The 20,246-nt window shown below is 40.5% G+C and overlaps 1 protein-coding gene across 8 annotated transcripts in view; it reads right to left on the bottom strand.

Annotated features, from left to right (window-relative positions):
• The window catches only part of YAP1 (Yes1 associated transcriptional regulator), a 124,014-nt gene that overhangs the window by 93,179 nt on the left and 10,589 nt on the right, over nt 1–20,246 (bottom strand). For all 8 annotated transcript variants that reach the window (XM_060771058.2, XM_060771060.2, XM_060771062.2 and 5 more), the window contains exon 2: nt 10,862–11,103. In XM_060771058.2, coding sequence (XP_060627041.1) covers nt 10,862–11,103 — 242 coding nt within the window. The remainder of the gene's footprint in view (nt 1–10,861; nt 11,104–20,246) is intronic.

Raw genomic sequence — 20,246 nt, 5'->3', positions numbered from 1 at the left:
AGCCATGCAAATTAAATACAACAAAAATATTTTCTCCTTTAACAGATGACATATAATATTTTAGGAAACCCACTCCATAAGTTCACAACCATAGAAGCAACATCAACCACCACTGTAGTCTTTAAAACAATAACTCACTGCAAAATAATAGAGCACTAACTTAGAGCAAAATTTGCAAAACAGCCAGATTTGAAACAGTTGATATAACAAGAATATGTCTTGTTTATAAAGCTATTGTCCTCCCAACCCTGCTATACACCTGCAAACGTGGACTGTCTACAGACATCACACTCAATTCCTGGAACGATTCCTTCAGTGTTGCCCCCCCCCCCCCAAAAAAAAAATTCTGCAAATCTCTTGGGAAGACAGGCAGACAAATGTCAGCATCCTGGAATTAGCAAAGACCACCAGCACTGAAGTTATGCTCCTGCACCATCAACTCCACTGGACTGGCCACATTGTCAGAATGCCTGATCACCGTTTCTCAAAGCAGTTACTATACTCCCAACTCAAGAATGGGAAACAGAATATTGGTGGACAGGAAAAGAGATTTAAAGCCAACCTTAAAAACTGTGGCATAGACACCGAGAACTGGGAAACCCTGGAACGGCGCTCTAACTGGAGGTCAAATGTGTCCAGCAGTGCTACAGAATTCGAAGGGGCACGAATGAAGGGCAAAAGGGAGAAACGTGCCAAGAGGTAGATGCATCAAGCCAACCCTGATTGGGATCGCCTTCCACCTGGAAACCGATGTCCTCACTGAGGGAAAACATGCGGATCAAGAATAGGAGTCCACAGTCATTTATGGACCCACTGCCAAGACACTACACTTGGAGGACCATCATCCTCGGGCTATGAGGGATCGCCTAGGTAATATGTTTACATGCAACATTAGCCTTTGATCATGTAAACTACATGCCACTTACTTGTGTTACACAATGTACAGGGCAGCTAAATCCCAATATATATGCAAACATTACCTGCTTCCAGTATGGATGAGCATCATCACCATGGAACAACAGACCATAGGCTAAATGGCCCTTGTGGTTACTTTCAGTTCTATGATTAGATGATAATTTGTGACGCTTTACTTGCAAAAGGCTTCTTATGACAAGTACTAATTTGGTCATTTCAATCATTAAGACCAAATGTGCATCCTACAGCAGTTAAAAAGTATTACAATGGGACGATGCCAATGATACTCAACTTAGGCAGAAAAAATGAAATGCAAAGATACAGAATGGCTTAACAGCAGTACGAGTAAAAAAGATCTTGCAGTCCTTGTGGACAGGAAGTTAAAAAAGAGCCAACGATGTCACGCAGCAGCTAAAAAGCCAATGGGATTTAGGCCTGCATCAATAGGAGTCTAGTGTCTAGATCCAGGGAAGTCATGCTACCCCTCTATTCTGCCTTGGTCAGACGACACCTGGAATCACACTGTGTCCCATTCTGGGCACTGAAATTGAAGGGAGATGTTGACAAGCTGGAATGTGTCCAGAGGAGGGCAACTAAAATGATCAAGGGTCTGGAGAACAAGCCCTATGAGGAGAAGATTAAAGAGCTGAACATTTTTAGCTTACAGAAGAGAAGGCTGAGAGGAGACATGTTGGCCATGTATAAATATGTGAGGGGAAATTACAGGGTGGAGGAAGCAAGCTTGTTTTCTACTGCCTTGGAGACTAGGACACAGAACAATGGCTTCAAACTCCAGGAAAGGAGATTCCACTAGAACATTAGGAAGAACTTCCCAACTGTGAGAGATGTTCAGCAGTGGATCTTTCTGTCCCAGAGTGTGGTGGAGGCTCCTTTTTTGGAGGCTTTTAAACAAGCGCTGGATGGCCATCTGTTGGGGGTGCTTTTTCTTGCTTCTTGGTAGGGAATGGGATTGGACTGGATGGCCCATGAGGTCTCTTCCAACACAATGATCCTATGATTCTATAAGTCATAGGGAGGAGTGAGCAAGCTTGCTTTCTGCTGCCTTGGAAATTAGGACGCAGAACAATGGTGTCAAACTTCAGGAAAGGAGATTCCACTGAACATGAGGAAGAACTTCCTAATTGTGAGCGCTGTTCAGCAATGGAACTCTCTGACCCGGAGTGTGGTGGAAGCACCTTCTTTGGAGGCTTTCAAACAGATGGATGGCCATCTGTTGACGATGCTTTGAATGCCATTTTCCTGTTTCTTGGCAGAGAGTTGGACTGGATGGCCCACGAGATATCTTCCAACACAATGATCCTATGAGTCTAAGTGAACATAGAGCATGGAAGAAATTATAATAATAAGATTGAACAACTGTATATACTACCTATCTGCGTACAATATACAGTATACTGCCTATCTGTGTACACTTCCTGAGCAAACATTTTCTCCAGTCAAGAATGCATGTTCATAGTCTGTGAAAGAAGCATACACGCAGCAAACATAGGGTGGTACTGCTTTCTGATACAGTGCTGCACTGTGGAAGCTATATACCCAATTGTCACTTTTTCCAACATTAAGGAAACAGAAATGAGACACAGGTAATTCTTGCCACACCTCATTGTTTCTTAGCAGCCAGACGCATGGTCCCAAAAGGCTGTTGGCACTGAGATAAACTCATGGACCAGAACTGGCAGAAGAAAAGAAAAGGAGAACGCAAAAGCAAGTATCAGACCAAGACACACAAGGATTATTTTTTAAAAAAATATGAAAGGTTTCAAAGGTTTACTATGAACAAAGAAAATATTAATCTAACTGCAAGTTCAAAAATATTAATGTGTTTCATACAAGGGGCATGACAATATTACTAGCTGTATTTCAAAGTTGTATCTTAGATTTTTTTTAAAAAATACACATTTTTTTAAAAAGATCATGAATTTATTGTTTCCATGAAAACATCTTACAAGTAAGGCAACCTAGGTTACAAGAAAGCAAGAGATCATTGTATACAAGTAATGGTTCTGCCACAGTTCTACATCACATACAGCAATGTTTCTCAACCTGCTGTTCAGGGCCCCTGGGTGGTCAAGAGGGGGTGTCAGAGGGGTCGCCAAAGACCACCAGAAAACACAGTATTTTCTGTTGGTCATAGGGGTTCTGTGTGGGAAGTTTGGTCCAATTCTATCGTTGGTGGGGTTCATTGTAGGTGAACTATAAATCCCAGCAACTACAACTCCCAAATGACAAAATCAATCCCCCCAACCCCACCAGTATTCAAGTTTGGGCGTATGGAGTATTTGTGCCAACTTTGGTCCAAGGAATGAAAATACATCTTGCATATCAAATATTTACATTACAATTCATAAAAATAGCACAATTACAGTTATGAAGTAGCAATTAAAATAAGTTTATGGTTGGGGGTCACCACAACATGAGGAACTGTATTACGTGATCGCGGCATTAGGAAGGTTGAGAAACAGTGACATAGAGGATCTATACAGAAGCAGCAATGTTGTTTTTCAGGCCTAAACAAAACTTTGAAACTGTCTTCAGAGTCTACCAAACAACAGCAGCACCCAAGGAAAAGCAGAAAGAAAAACAACTTAATAAGCTGTTTAAAATCTCCCCTGATCAGCATGTGACCCAGCAGGGAGAGGTTCAAAAAAAGTACAGCCTTTATTTTCCTTCCTAACAACCTGGTTTGTTTCTGCTCGTCTTTCTCTTCAAGACACATCCTTCACAGCGAGCAGCTCTTTCAATCATTTACTTTGGACGTCTGCTTGAGAACAAATGATCTTGCTCATGCAGATGAGTTTGCCAGACTTATGTGTACTTTCCAGTCTCTAACTCTTTATTGTTCTTACTGAAATCTGACCCTTTGAAATAGATACCAAAGTCCAACCAAAAAAAAAAAGTGGGGGGAGAGACACCTCTGGAAAGGGGGGAGATTTTCTACTGCAATAATAAAGCTGTCCAAAATCTGGTCATGATCAAATATGATTCTCTGCTTTCAACTCAAATGAGCATTTTTTTACAATCCAGCTATAAAAAGGCTAGCTTTCCATCTCTTTGGTGAATACTTTATATTGTTTAGAGTTGATTTCATTGAGAAGATTAACAAGTAGTTTGCGAATCATGTAGACTTCATCTGAATTAGACATGTGGATTGCAACACTTTGATTGAAAAGGTTCACATAAGTATAGGTAGTTAACATGTGGTCAGACCACCAGTTCATCTTGCTCAGTATTTTCTCTATGTCAGGCATGGGCAAACTTTGGCCCTCCAGGTGGTTGGGACTTCAACTCCTACTGGCTGTTGGGAATTGTGGGAGTTGAAGTTCAAAACACTTGGAAGGCCAAAGTTTACCCATACCTGGTTTAGTCCATGTTATGCACAGTAGTCTACCAGCAGTTCTCCTGGGCTTCCAACAGAAATCTCTCCCAGTTTGACCTGGACTCTGGAAATGCTAGAGATGGAAACTGAAACCTGCAGCTCCTTGCCTTAGGTCAATGGTTCTGAAATTTTAGCCCATTGACTATTTTGAGATTTAGCTCCCAGAATTCCCAACCATTGGACAAGCTGGCTGGGGCTTTTGAAGTTGAGGACTAAAGCAACTGGAGAACCTGTCAGAAATATTTTAAAAAATAACTAGGTATTTTTAATTAAAAAAATGTGAGTCAAGCACTGAAAGCATCCAATGGATACAATGACTCAACAAAAGCTACAGTTCAATATAAGCAGGTGTGCCTGTAGATTAGTACAGGTAGTACTAAGTACAGGTAGTAACCCTCAGTCTGAGGTAGCCCTCAGTCTGTGAGAGGTATCTGTGGGAGAAGGGCCTCAGCGTTACTTGTCCTCCTCAGGATATGAGAAAGTCCTCAGTCTGAGAGAGTCCTCAGTGGGAGGAAGGCCTCATTGTGAGTAGGTCTCAGTATGTGAAGGCTGGTGTGTGTAAAAAGCTACTGTGTAAAGCTCCTGTGTAACTTCGGTGTGAGAGTGAAGCTGTTTATCTGCAAGAGAAAGAAGACTAGCGTGGAAGCAAAGAAAGAAGTGTAAAGAATTTTGTGTTATGAAAAACTTGTTCTTGTAAATAGTGCAAGCATATTATTTTGCTATAAAGAAAAGCTTCCTAAGGAAGAGAAAACATTGGTCTGTGTGTTTTTGTTCTTTTTTCATCACTTTTGTCTACTAATGCTGGGTTGTGTTGCTGCTAATAAGTTATTGTGCTGTACATTGATGATGGAGAGTATTTTGTTAATAAGCCCACTCGCCCAACAGAACCAAAATTTGGAAATCATTGTCATAGATACTATATTTCTCAAAGTTCATCAAGAAGAAAAAGAATTCACACGTGGCTCTCCATACCCATCTATTTTAATGCAATGGTGAGTGACAGAAGCTCTGGTGCGACAATAATGGAAACACCTGAATGATCTTAAATGCACACCTGTCACTTGAGGTATGTTCAAGACAGGGTAAAAAGTAGAAACTGGTTACAATATCAAGAACTATCCAGTTGTACTGCTTTGAAGCTGTACTGTTTACTTTGATGGTTAAACAAATTCACATTAATTATCTCAATAAACTTAACAACAAAGGACTGTCCTTCTTATAGCAATCTTCCTGTAAAGCAGTAAGGGAAACTGGACTACAGGGATTCCTTATACAGCCCTCCGAAGGATAAGAGTAAAGGGAATTCCCACTATCTCCTATCATTGGGACAACGGCAATTCCCTTCCTGATACCTTGCCTCAAAATTCATTCTCTCAACCACTCTGCTATTCTATGGGCTGATTCTGATGTCAAAATAGTGTATCACTCCAGGAACAAATGAAAATAAGCCTGAAAGTAGCTTGTTTCCTGTTTCGTTCTAGTGTGGCCAAAAGGAAATTGGGGGGGGGGGGGGGGGAAATGTCTTCTTATATAGCTTGTCATGTCATACAACTCTGGGGTTAATTTTCACTATGGTTTGTTTTGAAACAAGCCACCTTTAAACCACAAATTACAAAGCAGCATCCACGCTGATCTTGTTAGATTTTGGAATGTAAGTAGTTTACAGTGTGGTTCACGGACCTATTAAAAATGCTGAACCACCACTTACAATATGTTATATTTATTCAGATGAATAAACTCAAAAACAAACTCTGAGCAGCACCAAATCAAATTTAGGAATATTCTATAAACACAACTTTTATCTGGCTACCCTTTGGGCAAACATATGCATCACTACCTTATGCCTTGTCAAATCAATAATCCTTGTAGCCTCCTACCTACATTGACTAATAGATGCTTTTTGGTAAGCTGCTCTTGGAAAAATTTTAGGCGAAGGTCTATCACAGTGGTTTTGGCCTACAACTCCCAGAAATCCCAGCCAGTTTACCAGCTGTTAGGATTTCTGGGAGTTGAAGGCCAAAACATCTGGGGACCCACAGGTTGAAAACCACTGGTCTATCACATCATCTACCGCCCAATCCTATTAACTGGAGGTGATGGGGGCTGGGCTGTTGTGAGCTTTCCAGGCTGTATGACCATGTTCCAGAAGCATTCTCTCCTGATGTTTCACCTGCATCTATGGCAGGCATCCTCAGAAGTTGTGAGGTCTGTTGGAAACTAGGTAAGTGGCGTTTATAAATCTGTGGAATGACCAGGGTGGGAGAAAGAACTCTTGTCTGTTTGAGGCAAGTGTGAATGTTGCAATTGGCCATCTTGATTAGCATTTAGAAGCTGCAAGGCCATTTCTAACATCTTCACTTTTCTCCTCTTGTACGATTTTGTTAGCATATTTATCCTGATGAAAAAAACGAGTGCAACTTCAAAAGCTTGCATAATGTGCTTTGTGCATTTTGATTGGCCAATAAAAGCATTGTCCTTTTGTAGATTTTGGATTTTGTTTTATTTTGGGAGTTGCTAGGTCTGACTTTGCCTAAGATATCTCAATACATCCATACAGCTTTAGGTCTGCAAAAGATGGAAGTGGCCAATTGTAGCATTCACACCTCCCTCAAACAGACAAAAGTTTTTTCCCACTGTGGACATTCCACAGATATATAAAACTCCACTTGCCTGGTTTCCAACAGACCTCACAACCTCTGAGGATGCTTGCCATAGATGTAGGTGAAACATCAGGAGAGAATGCTTCCGGAACATGGCCATACAGTCCGGAAAACTCAAAGCAACGCAGTGATTCCGGCCATGAAAGCCTTCAACAATACAAAGGGGACTGAATTTGTTACTTCTGCATGAAACAGTGTGCTGCATGTTTGAGCAATGCACTATCACCAACTACAGCTAAATGTATAGGCTCGTATTTCTTTTGCTAAGCTTTCCAAATAGTCCCAAATTATTCCAATTTTATTTCGAATCATTCTTTCATAATTAGCCATGGCAGCAGCTAACTAAGCTAGTGAAAGCCAATTGAAAATGTTAGGGAAGGCCGTTCTTTATACCCGGCTATTTCTGTGAAAGAAAAACTTATCTTAAGCCAAAGCACTTAACTGATGTGATTCAAATAAGTATACAGTGATATAATGTGGTGTAGTGGACAAAGTTGGGTTCAATTCCCTGTTCAGTCATGAAGTTCACTGTAAGTCTTGGCATTCTCTTGCTCTCTCTCTAACACATCCTCAGTGTTGCTGTGAAGATAGAATGGGGTGAGGGGTGGGAGAGAAGAGGCTGCACTAAGTTCCTTGGAGAATGGGAGAAACAATAATGTAGTATCAACAATGCTTAGGTGAGATTACTTATTTCATCCCGAATCACTCCAAGAGCACTTACTTATCATTTGTCTTTTAAAAAAGCAGAGATATGAAATCACCATCTTACACAAATTCAAAACAGCACTTAGTGGTTTGCTGGAATGCTTTTCTGCAGATTGGCACTTATACAGACCAATAACAACCATTCTAAATGGGCATTCCTACAAGGACAGATTCCTATAATTTTGCATAAGAGGAAAAGGCTACCCAATGGATTATGGATCATCTGTCCATGGTCATGAACAAAGTTCAAATATACCAAGAATATATGTTCAGCAGTAGAACTCTCTTCCCCAGAGTGAGGTGGAGGCACCTTCTTTGGAGTCTTTTAAACAGAGGCTGGATGGCCATCTGTTGAAAGTGCTTTTAATGCAATTTTCCTGCTTCGTGGCAGGGGGCTGGACTGGATGGCCCACGAGGTCTCTTCCAACTCTACGATTCTATGTGTTGATCAAAACTATTAGGAATAGCAGAGCTTCAGAACTGTAAGTATTCAAGGCTCCTCATAGGGACAATGGATTAAAGCCAGGCTCAACAGGGGGATGCCTGGCTCGACAATAAGTGTGAAAAACATCTTGGAGTCCTCATGAACAACAAGTTAAACAAGAACCAACAATGTCATGCAGTGGCAAAAAGCCAATGGGATTTGGCCTGCATAAATAGGAATTACTGTCTAGATCAGTTATTCTCAACCTGTGGGTTTCCAGATGTTTTGGCCTTCAACTCCCAGAAATCCTAACAGCTGGTAAACTGGCCAGGATTTCTGGGAGTTGTAGGCCAAAACACCTGAGGAACCACAGGCTGAGAACCACTTCTCTCGATTCAGGGAAGTCATCCTACCCCTCTATTCTGCCTTGGTCAGACCACACCTGGAATCACACTGTCCAATTCTGGGAACCGCAATTGAAGAGAGATGTTGACAAGCTGGAATGTGTCCAGAGGAAGGTGACTAAAATGATCAAGGGTCTGAAGAACAAATCCTATGAGGAGTGGCTTAAAGAGCTGGCCATGTTTACCCTGCAGAAGAGAAGGCTGAGAGGAGACATGATAGCCATGTATAAATATGTGAGGAGAAGTCATAGGAAGAGGGAGAAAGCTTGTTTTCCGCTGCCCTGGAGACTAGGACGCAGAACAATGGCTTCAAACGATAGGAAATAAGATTCCACCTGAACATTAGGAAGAACTTCCTAACTGTGAAAGCTGTTTAGCAGTGGAACTCTCTGCCCCGGAGTGTTGTGGAGGCTCCTTTGGAGGCTTTTAAGCAGAGGCTGGATGGCCATCTGTGGGAGGTGCTTTGAATGCGATTTTCCATGGAAGAAGAATCAATTGAAAATACCTAGTTCCTAAAATATATGTAACAAGAGGGAGCTAAGCAACAACTTCTATAATTTTCTTCAAATTTTTAGGACATACAGTATATACAAGTTTATAATTTATATGTTTCTGTACATGTATCGCAACTGTTTTCCCTTATGCATTATAACTGTTCCAAGAGTACTTTAATCAGGAATGAGTGTTTTCTTTCATGGAAAAATATTCAATCTAGTAGAGGTTTCATAACAGATAAGAGAAGGCAATCTTTTCTTGCCAATTCACTCAAAAATATTGTGGCAGATATGCCAAAAATCAGAAACAAAGGAGTAAGAATCTGGCCCCAATACATGACTCCAACTTTTCTATCTTTTGCAGGCCTAAAGCTGTATGGACATATTGAGATGTCTTAGGCAGAGTCAGACCTAGCAACTCCCAAAATAAAACAAAATCCAAAATCTACAAAAGGACAATGCTTTTATTTGCCAATCAAAATGCACGAAGCAACTTTTGAAGCTGCGCTCATTTTTTCATCAGAATAAATATGCTAACAAAATCATACAAGAGGAGAAAAGTGAAGATGTTAGAAATACAGGTAAAGTAACTGCTGCTAATGAAGTTTAAATGTCATCAGTCTTTGTCTCTGTCCTCACATGGTCAAGCGGAGAACTGTCTTTGCTTGAACTGATTTTTGCCCAAACCAACTGAGTTACAATAGAAACATCAGATGGTGACTCCAACACCATTTTTCTTCTTCTATATCATTTTAGCATTTGTGGCTTGATGAAGGCACCAGTGATGCTTAAAAACCTGCATAATGTGTTTCAGGCATTTAGGTTGGTTGATAAAATTACCACTTCTTTATGGATTTTATTTTATTTTATTGTACGGCCAACATGGATATCTCTGAAGAGTCACTATGAATATTCCAAGCAGAGGTGTCTCTCGGCCATGCTCTTTCTTAAGGCAGAGGCTTCTGTCAACTATGTTCTCAGTCGCTGCAAAGTATGTGCTGTGGACTCTTCTACATCAGAGGCAACTATGAGATGCGGCGGGTTAAAAATCCAATGGGATTTTGGCCTGCATAAATAGGAGGCTAGTGTCTAGATCCAGGGAAGTCATGCAACCCTCTATTCTGCATTGGTCAGACCACACCTGGAATCACAGTGTCCAATTCCGCAATTGAAGGGAGATGTTGACTCTAAGCTGAAACGTATCCAGAGGAGGACAACTAAAATGATCAAGGGTCTGCAGAACAAGCCCTATAAGGAGCGACTTAAAGAGCTGGGCCTGGAGAAAGAGAAGGCTGAAAGGAGACATGATGGCCATGTATAAATATGTGAGAGAAAGTCATAGAGGAGGGAGCAAGCTTGTTTTCTGCAGCCCTGGAGACTAGGACGTGGAACAATGGCTTCAAACTACAAGAAAAGAGATTACACCTTAACATTAGGAAGAACTTCCCAACTGTGAGAGCTGTTCAGCAGTGGAACTCTCTGCACCAAAATGTGGTGGAGGCTCCTTCTTTGGATGCTTTTAAGCAGAAGCTGGATGGCCTTCTGTCAGGGGTGCTTTGAAGGTGATTTTCCTTCAAAGTTTGGACTGGATGGCCCAGAAGGTCTCTTCCAACTCTACGATTCTATGAGCAATAATATTTCAATGCTCTGAATGTGTCCATGAGTGCTATTCAATGTTTTAAATCAGTGTAATTTAAGTATGCTGAAACTTTAAAACTGCAAGTTGAGCTTGTGGCTGAAAGTTTACTTTTCACTGTGATCCACACTGTTTAAAAAGAACAGGCTTACACAAACAAGGCAAGCACAAAATATGGAAAAAACAAGAATGTAAGTTGCCTTATTCCTTTTGTAATGTTACTTACTTCAGAAAATATCTCTGGCCTGAAGGTGTCTTTGCCATCTCCCAACCAGGTGGTAAGGGCACGTCATCGGGTATTTCAAAAGATGATTGGCGGAGGTGTTGAGAAGGTGAGCCTACAGGAACTACGCTGGAAGGGGTCAGTGCTCCTGGAGAAACTGTTCCCAACTGCAGCGAGGCTGGAGAAGAGTGCGCACGGATGTGCTGGGGAGTCAGGGCTCCTGCTGTTCCTGCATCTGTGCTGGCCTGTAAAAGGTTAAGCAATCCCATCAGTACATAACATAGTCAGCTATCCATGATGTCAGCAGCATGTTAGGAAACACCTCATCTCACCCTGACACATCTCACAACACAATCCCACACTCCAAGCAAAAATCAATGGACACCCAGTGCTGAGCCCTGTACTAGGGAACAGCCAAAGCTAATGTTAAAATGGGTATGTGATCACTACCCCAAACAGAAAGTACTTTAAGTAAGAATTAAGGGTTAGTTCATATATAGATATCTATGCTTGAATATAGTTCATGACAAAGGAATGGACTGGCTTCATCTTCTCTAAGAAACATCTTGCAAAAACATTTAAGTTGTATGATATAAGTATGCATTCAGTATCTGCTCATTAAGATTTTTCAGGCAGCCCTTATTTATTTCCAGAATTCAGTATTTAACTCTGTTTCCTCCTCGCTTCTCTGTTTTCCTCTTCCTTTGTTCCATATCTTTATCAAGGACTTTAGGAGACAGCTGTGAAAGCTATTTAAATAGTATTACAAAATGGGACAAACGAGGTCCACATTGCAAACAGTAATGCATGTCTGGTTTTGCTAAAATGTGTTCCAGATGAGAAACGATTTGGTGGGGGAGGGAACAAAAAAACCAGGCATGATTTAAAGCAAGGCAAATCATAGTGTGTTTCTCAGGCTGACTTTTCTCTTATAACTTTATCTCTGAGGCAGATTACAGTATACTAATGCTGCCATTTTAGAAAACAGCTGGAATTGGGATCATAAATGCCCTTTTCATGATCAAATAGGTTTCTGATGTGAATTGTCTATGATCAGCATGTCTAAATTGCCAAAGCATCTTCCACACAAGAGCAAAAATCTATATGAATGTACTCTTCCCTATGTTGCCTACCAAAGGAAAACCCGAAGGCACTTCAGAGGACTTCTTCAACATCTTCACAAAAGGTCTCAGAAGAATCTTTTCTTGGCAGCGTAGGACAGGGGAGAGGGAATCAGCCACGAATCAGCCATAGGGAAACCATACCCTATAGCTTCCTGTTAAAGCAGTGGTTCTCAACTTTTTTTTACCAGAGACCACTTAACCACATATCACTTTGACCAGGGACCACTCTCCAACCTTAGTACCAAAAGGGTTATGAATCAGTTTTTGGTCAATTTTAGATTTGCTTTGGTTATTTGGGGGTGCTGATTCAGAAAATTGCATTGGATAGACCACATCAGCTCTAGTTTCGGATATAAAACATATGCCATTCAATAGTCGCCATCTGCTCGCCCACAGAAAACCATATTTAATAATCTAGAGCTGATGGGGCAGTAGTAATCTTTCATGGGTAGTCAGTCTCTCCTCTCTTGGCATCCCCATTGCCTTGACATTATAAGAGGGTTTCATGAGACTAGTTGCTCTGGTTATTTGGGGTGCTGATTCAGAAAATTGCATTGGATAGACCACATCAGCTCTAGTTTCGGATACAAAACGTATGCCATTCAGTAGTCACCATCTGCTCGCCCACAGAAAACCATATTTAATAATTTAGAGCTGATGGGGTAGTAGTAATCTTTTGTGGGTAGTCAGTCTCCTCTCTTCGCATCCCCATTGCCTTGGCACTATAAGAGGGTTTCACAAGACTAGTTGCTCTGGTTATTTGGGTTGCTGATTCAGAAAATTATTTTGGATAGACAACATCAGCTCTAGTTTCTGATACAAAACATATGCCATCCAGTAGTCGCCATGTGCTCCCCCACAGAAAACCATATTTAATAATCTAGAGCTGATGGGGTAGTAGTAGTCTTTCATGGGTAGTCAGTCGCTCCTCTTCCGACATCCCCATTGCCTTGACTCTATAACAGGGTTTCGTGAGATCAGTTGCTTTTGTTAATTGTTGGTTTTGAGCCAAAGGTGTAATAATGGTGAGGCAGCATATTTTTGTTCTTGCAGACCACTGGTGGTCCATGGACCACAGGTTGGGAACCTCTGTGTTGAAGGAATGAGTCCTTTCATTTTTGGAAAAATCTTTGACGCTAGAAAGGCCACTTAACAATCAACATGGGGAGCTCTTTACCCCACAAACAGCTCTGATCCCACACTATTTGCACAGTTCTAATCTCACAATATTTTGAAGCAATGGTTTTGCAACGAAACTCGGCATGAATTGTTTCCCCTTCCTTATAGGATCTCCTGAAAAAAGAAGAACACTATTGAATATAATCCATCAAATAATTGTAAGAATACACCTTGTGAAAAGTGTAGTATAAGTCACATAACTAGAGTATGCAGATTATGCTAACTGTATTCATAATAGTAAAAAAACACTTGGCTTTCAGGGGAAATTTGCTCAGTCAAGTCTGGGAAGGTTTCCAAAAAGCCAGTTATTTTACACCAAAATGACCTACACAGGCAAGTGAAGGCAAGCCTGCTGGTATTTTGCGTAACTCACTCTACAGTATTGTGGCAGAAATGCCAAAAATCAGAAACAAAGGAGTAAGACTCTGGCCCCAATGTATTACTGCCCTAATACCATCTTTCACACTCCTAAAGCTTTATGGAAATATGGAGATGTCTTAATGCAGTGTCAGATGTAGCAACCCCAAAAATAAAACAAAATCCAAAATCTATAAAAGGGCAAAGCTTTTGTTGGCCAATCAAAATGCACAAAACACATTATGCAAGCTTTTGAGGCTGCGCTCATTTTTTCATGAGGATAAATATATTTAAAACCATATAAGAGGAGAAAAGTGATGTTAGAAACATAAGCAAAGTAACTACTGCTAATGGAGTTAAATTTCACTGGCCTTCACTCTGTCCTCACATGGCCAGGGGCGGCTCAACCATTATGCAAAGTAAGCATTTGCAGTATAATTGATTTTGCCCAGGGGCGCTCTTGAGTGCTCTTGGGGGAAAATAGACCTTGACATATGCGAGTTGTAGTTCAACTACAATCAAAGAGCATTCTGAACTCCATCAATGATGGAATTGAACCAAATATGGCACACAGAACTCCCACAACAAACAGAAAATATATATCAGTGATTGGTTGGGGGGGGGGGGGCACCAAAATACTGTTTGCTTACCGTTGCAAATTACCTAGGGCCGCCTCTGCACATGGCTAAGGGGGTAAAAAAGTGTCTAGACCAGGCATGGGCAAAATTCAGCCCTCCAGATGTTTTGGTCTTCAACTCCCACAATTCCTAATAGCCTGATGACTGTTAGCAATTGTGGGAGTTGGAGTCCAAAACACCTGGAGGGCCAAAGTTTGCCCAAGCCTAGTATAGACCAATACCTTTCCTTTATTTCACAAAAACAATTAATTGGTTAAGGAATTAATGAAGTGAATGGTTTGTTTGTATTTACTCCTGTGGTTGTTCCAGCCGCAAACTGGTCAAAACTATCAGTGAAGACCATCTTATCCTAATGTTGGGAACTGAACTTTCTTCTTTTTGCTTCTGTAACTAGAAGTATGCACAACTATGGTGAGGTGAAAAGTTCAATGAGTCTTAAAAGCAGTCTTAAATGCTAATTTATAGTCACTAAGGAAAAAAAGAAGTGGGCAGTAGTAAAGCAGGGTTGCAGTAAGCAATATCCTTATGCAAAATTAAATGTTATATCACATAAAAAGATTTTTTTTCACATATAAAAGCAAGCAAATTGTATGCGTAGTTCAAAATTTGCTCCAAAATTTTACATTTGAATTGGAAAATTCTATCATATTAAGAAACCTAGTAAAATATATACAGAGTTTAACCTACATTTCAGAATTAATGTTAATATATGGTTATTGTTAATATGCAGTGATTTGGGACAATCTCTAAAGAGAAAAATGAAAAAATAACTTTTCCACCACTCTACTGACTATAACAGTTTGGCTTTTAAAGTTACATGTAATCAGAAAGGAAAATATTGGGATATAAATTGTGGGGAACCCCAAATTCACTAAAATGTTAGTAAAGGGAACTCTTCATATTTGCAGAATATGTGCTTACTAGATTATAAGTATCACTGAGCTTTGTTTTTGAGGATGGCTTGGTATTGGGTAGAGGAATCACACAAAAAAAAGCCAATTTGCACTCCATTGAAGTATGGTTCAATTTATAGGCAGAGATTGTGTCATGGATACATTAAGAGTCTTATTTGTTCTGATTTTTGTTGTTGTCACTTGTATGCAATTTAAAAAATAATTAGGGAGGCAACGTAAACAAACTTTGGGGAATTTTCAAAGATAGTCTTAGAACCAGGTAAGAGCTTTGGAGTAACATTGACTAGATTGGATCTAAACTGTATATTCTCTACATTGAGATCCTCAGGATCAAAGGCTAGAACAGACAAACTGTAGTCCGGAAATACTTCTGAGACCACCATCTCACATTGCTTCAACCAGGCATGACTGATTCATAAGGTTCCTACAAACTCACTGGGACCACCCCTGGCCTGCTCCCTGGAGCACAAACCTGCTCTGAAACCCAAGCAAACACAGTGTATTGTAATTTATGGAACTAGACTGTAGCCATGAAATACAATGCCCAGGAAGTATTTTGTAATGATAAATATTAGAAGTAGTCATTGTTTGTTGTTTGATTTTATGAATGATCCCATTAGAAAAAGGATAAAGATATCAGTGAACTACAACTCTCCAAACCCTGCCAGTATGTAAAGTTGGTCACATTGAGGATGCATGCCAGGTTGGGTTCAGATCCATCAACAGTGGGGTTCAGAGTGTTCATTGATTGTTAGTGAACTTTGTTGTAGGTTTTTCAGGCTATATGTCCATGTTCTAGAACAGTGGTTCTCAACCTGGGGTCCCCAGATGTTTTTGGCCTACAACTCCCAGAAATCCTAGCTAGTTTACCAGCTGTTAGGATTTCTGGGAGTTGAAGGCCAAAACCATCTGGGGACACAGGTTGAGAACCACTGTTCTAGAAGCATTCCCTCCTGGCGTTTCGCCTGCATCTATGGCAGGCATCCTCAGAGGTTGTGACCTCACAACCTCTGAGGATGCCTGCCATAGATGCAGGCGAAACGTCTGGAGAGAATGCTTCTAGAACATGGCCATATAGCCCGAAAAACCTACAACAACCCAGCTTTAAATACTGGTGGGATTTGGAGAGACTAGACCTTGGATGTTGGGAGTTATAGTTCACCCACATCCAGAGAGCACTGAGAACCCAACTGAAGATGGATCTTGACCAAACTTGGCACACATATCCAACATAAACAACTTCAAATAATGATGAGGTTTAAATTGAGAATTGTAGTTGGGAATTGTAGTTCACCCATAATCAAAGACTATGTAAACCCCACCGATGATGGATCTTGACCATACTTGGTACACATACTCAACATGACCAACTTTGAAAACTGGTGGGGTTGGAGAAAATTGACACATGAGATTGGGTGTTGTAGTTCACTAACAATCAATGAACACTATGAACCCCACTGGTGATAGATCTGAACCCAACTTGGCATGCATCCTCAATGTGACTGACTTTACATACTGGCAGGGTTTGGAGAGTTGTAGTTCAAGCCATGAAAGCCTTCGACAGTATTTAAAGTTGTTCATGTTGGATATCTGTGCCAAATTTGGCCAAGATCCATCATTGGTGGTAGTCACAGGGCTCTCTGGATGATAGGTGAACTATAGCTCCCAACATCCAGCGTCACCCCCCACCAAACCCCTCCATTATTTTCTGTTGGTCATGGGGGAGGGATGTGTACCATATTTGGTCCAGATCCGTCATCAGTGGGAGTCACAGTGTTCTTTGAAAGTGGGAGTTGTCTTGGAAATCACCAACATACAAACTGTATATACATACATATCCACACCTTTCTCCCAGAATGAGAAAATTTAGAACCTTCACAATAAAAACGACAAGCAATTAAAATGACTACACAGAAAAATCCAAGCTAAAACATACAAAAGTTTGAAAAGAAAAACAACTCAATGAGAAGCTCCTCCGCTTACACATTAAAAGGCCAGTTAAGCAAACAACCTTGGTAAATAAAGTAATCTTTAACAGGTGTTAATATGTTTAAACACTTTACTGTCCACCAAAATTTCAATACTCACCCACCCACCATGCTTATTATGCTGTTTTGCAGGGCAAATGTATAAGTGTCTGCAAAGCTCTAAGCCCCACGGCATGCAATTAAGTACACAACTCAGCACTGTATAGAAAATATAAAAACCCATTTAAATGAGTATTTTAGCCTTTTGCATTCAAAATTTATACTCTGGTTCTTAACATTTCAGACTGTTTCTGCAGTTAGCTAATAACTGTTCTTCAGCAATTTGTCACCAGAGTCTGAGATATTAGACCGACCTGGAAAGTATGGGATAAGCCTGTATTATGTTAAAGTTCAAAGAGAGCAAAGCCGCAATCTCTGTTAGGGTTCTATGGCTTCAAGACTAGGCTCCATTTTACATCTGTCAAGTTAATTAACACTTAGACTCAAGAGTTTGTACAGTAAGGCTGAAGCTGAGTTTTTAAAAAACCACACACGCCGGCAGGCCTGTCCTGAAGAGATGCTTAATCACGTGGAAGTGGCTATAGTTGGTCACAGACGCATAACAAGTAGTTGCAGAATAGTCAATCACATCTGCTGTCCACACAGATGCTGTAACAATGCCTTATAATGAAAAACTAATTTTATAAGATCAACTGCCCATAAGTTTCCGGTCCCAATTCAATGTGCAGGTCATTACCTATAAAGTTCTAAACCTACCTATCTTTGTGACCGCATCTTCCCCTAGAAACCTGTGCATTCTCTAAGATCCTCTTTAGAGGCTCTCTTCTCGCTTCTACCTCTGTCTCAGGCATGATTGGTGGGGATGAGCGACAGTGCCTTCTTGGTTGTGGCCCCCCGGCTCTGGAATTCCCTCCCCAGGGAGATCAGGCTAGCAGATGATCCACATTCCGCAAAGAGTTGGGTGAGCTCCTGGCCTTTAGCCCAACTTCTGCCTATCCAGTAGTTCAAAAGCAAAATATGAGTAGATAAATAGGTACTGCTTAAAGCGGGGAGGTATTTAAGGCTCCCATAAGAAAATGTCTTGATTAAAATGGTGATTTGATCAAGGAGGAAATTTATGAAGAAAGTTCTTCGGCAGGGGAGATGGAGTGACAGCATCCACCCCCGTGGCCGGAACCAAGCAGAAACCTTCAAGATGCCAAAGCTGGGAAAAGCCTATATATCTCTATCTATGTACAACTGTCTGTCTTGTCAGTATATAAACAGAATTGAATGTTTGCGGTATACGTGTTCTGTGATCTGGCCCAAGTCCCCTTCGAGGTTAGAAGTGTGGAATATAAATACTGCAAACAAACAAACAAATAGTTTGCAATGTCTGACCTCTGGCCAACACTTAAGAATGGTAAATTCAAATAGATTCACACCTTAAAGGGTAGTACTTGGAAGTCAGGCACAGTTCTACTACTGGTGATTTTGGGCTTCTCTCACACACTTTGTTCTACAAAAGATCAACCAATCAATTATCAGGTCAACGTCCTTTTGCTTTGGTTAGTGATTAATTTCCAATATCATTTCAGGGGCTTTAAGCTTCCTTCCTCCAGCAAACACAAGAACTCTATTGTGTGGCTGGTAAGAACAATGGCTCAATGAAAGTAATCTTGAAGTAGCACAGGCCCTTATCCAGAAAATAGTCTGCAGAGCCTCTTTTTCCTCCAAACTCTGAGAGAAGTGACAGATACTTCAAAATTTAGAAGGATGGAAAAGAACTGCAGATAATTACACCCCCACCATTCAACTTCCTAACAGATGTTAGGGTGACACAAAAATAGAAGCCTTTATTCATTTATTTATTATTTACTTCACTTGCATACCGCTTTTCTTTCCCCTAGCAGTGAACTCAAAGTGGTTTCCAACACAATTATGACAAAATTGTGGACTCAATGTTACAGAAATCTAGCATAACAATAATAAGCCTTTGCTCCAAGCATCTCTCAGAAATAGCTCAGAAAGACAGAGAGAATGGAACAGTTCTTACATATTTCTAAGAACTTTAGCCTTAATTCATTAGGAGGGATAACAAAATATTGATAGCTCCCACTCCACCAAATAGAAGAACCTCAATTTTTTTTCGTGTCAGGAGCAATTTGAGAAACTGCAAGTTACTTCTGGTGTGAGAGAACTGGCCGTCTGCAAGGATGTTGCCCAGGAGACGCCCGGATGTTCTGATGTTTTGTGGAAACCAAAATCCACTGATTGTGGTAATATGAAAATAACTAAATTAACACAATGTATATATTACAAATACACATATAAAAAAACCTGCCACATTCACATTAAGTAGAAACAACTAGTTCTTCTCTTGAAGTATAAAACAAAGTCTTCGTTTGAGAAAATGTCCTTAGGATCCACCCCTCCAGAAGATTGTTGATGAATTTCTCACCTCAAAAGTTGAGCTTTTTTGATAATTTGAGTAAGTAGAGTGTCTGTATATATTCTTACAAACTTGTTATAACAAATTGTTCAATTGTATATGTGTATTCATGATATGTGTTGTTTGTAGACCCAACCGCCTGACAAAGGCTCTTGTGAGTCGAAACCAGTTGCAGGTTGGAGTCAATTCATGTGACCACTGGAGTCTACTCATATGTAATAAAGAACAGGATCCCATGGGATGTAACCATAATTTTCTCAAACGAAGACTTTGTTTTATACTTCAAGAGAAGAACTAGTTGTTTCTACTTAATGTGAATGTGGCAGTTTTTTTTTAATATGTATATTTGTAATATATACATTGAGTTAATTTAGTTATTTTCATATTACCACAATCAGTGGATTTTGGTCTCCACAGTTTCAGGGGAACCCATTTTTCTTTTTGTTCTGATGTTTTACCATCCTTGTGGGAGGCTTCTCTCATGTCCCCACATGGGGAGCTGGAGCTGACAGAGGGAGCTCATCCGCACACTCTCTGGATTCGAACCTATGACCTGTCGGTCTTCAGTTCTGCCAACACAAGGGTTTTAACCCATTGTGCCACTGGGAGCTCCTAAGAACCTCAATAAGAAGAGTACAAGAGACAAACAATGTTCTGAACAAGTCCATTCCAAAATTCAGGAGGGAAAGAAAAAAATGAACCAGAAGATAAGTTAGCTTATTAACAACAAAAATAAAAAGGGGATGAAAGTGAAGAA

The sequence above is a fragment of the Anolis sagrei genome, chromosome 3 (assembly GCF_037176765.1).
Source record: "Anolis sagrei isolate rAnoSag1 chromosome 3, rAnoSag1.mat, whole genome shotgun sequence".
Lineage (NCBI taxonomy): Eukaryota > Metazoa > Chordata > Lepidosauria > Squamata > Dactyloidae > Anolis > Anolis sagrei.
This window is presented reverse-complemented; position numbering and strand designations above follow the sequence as displayed.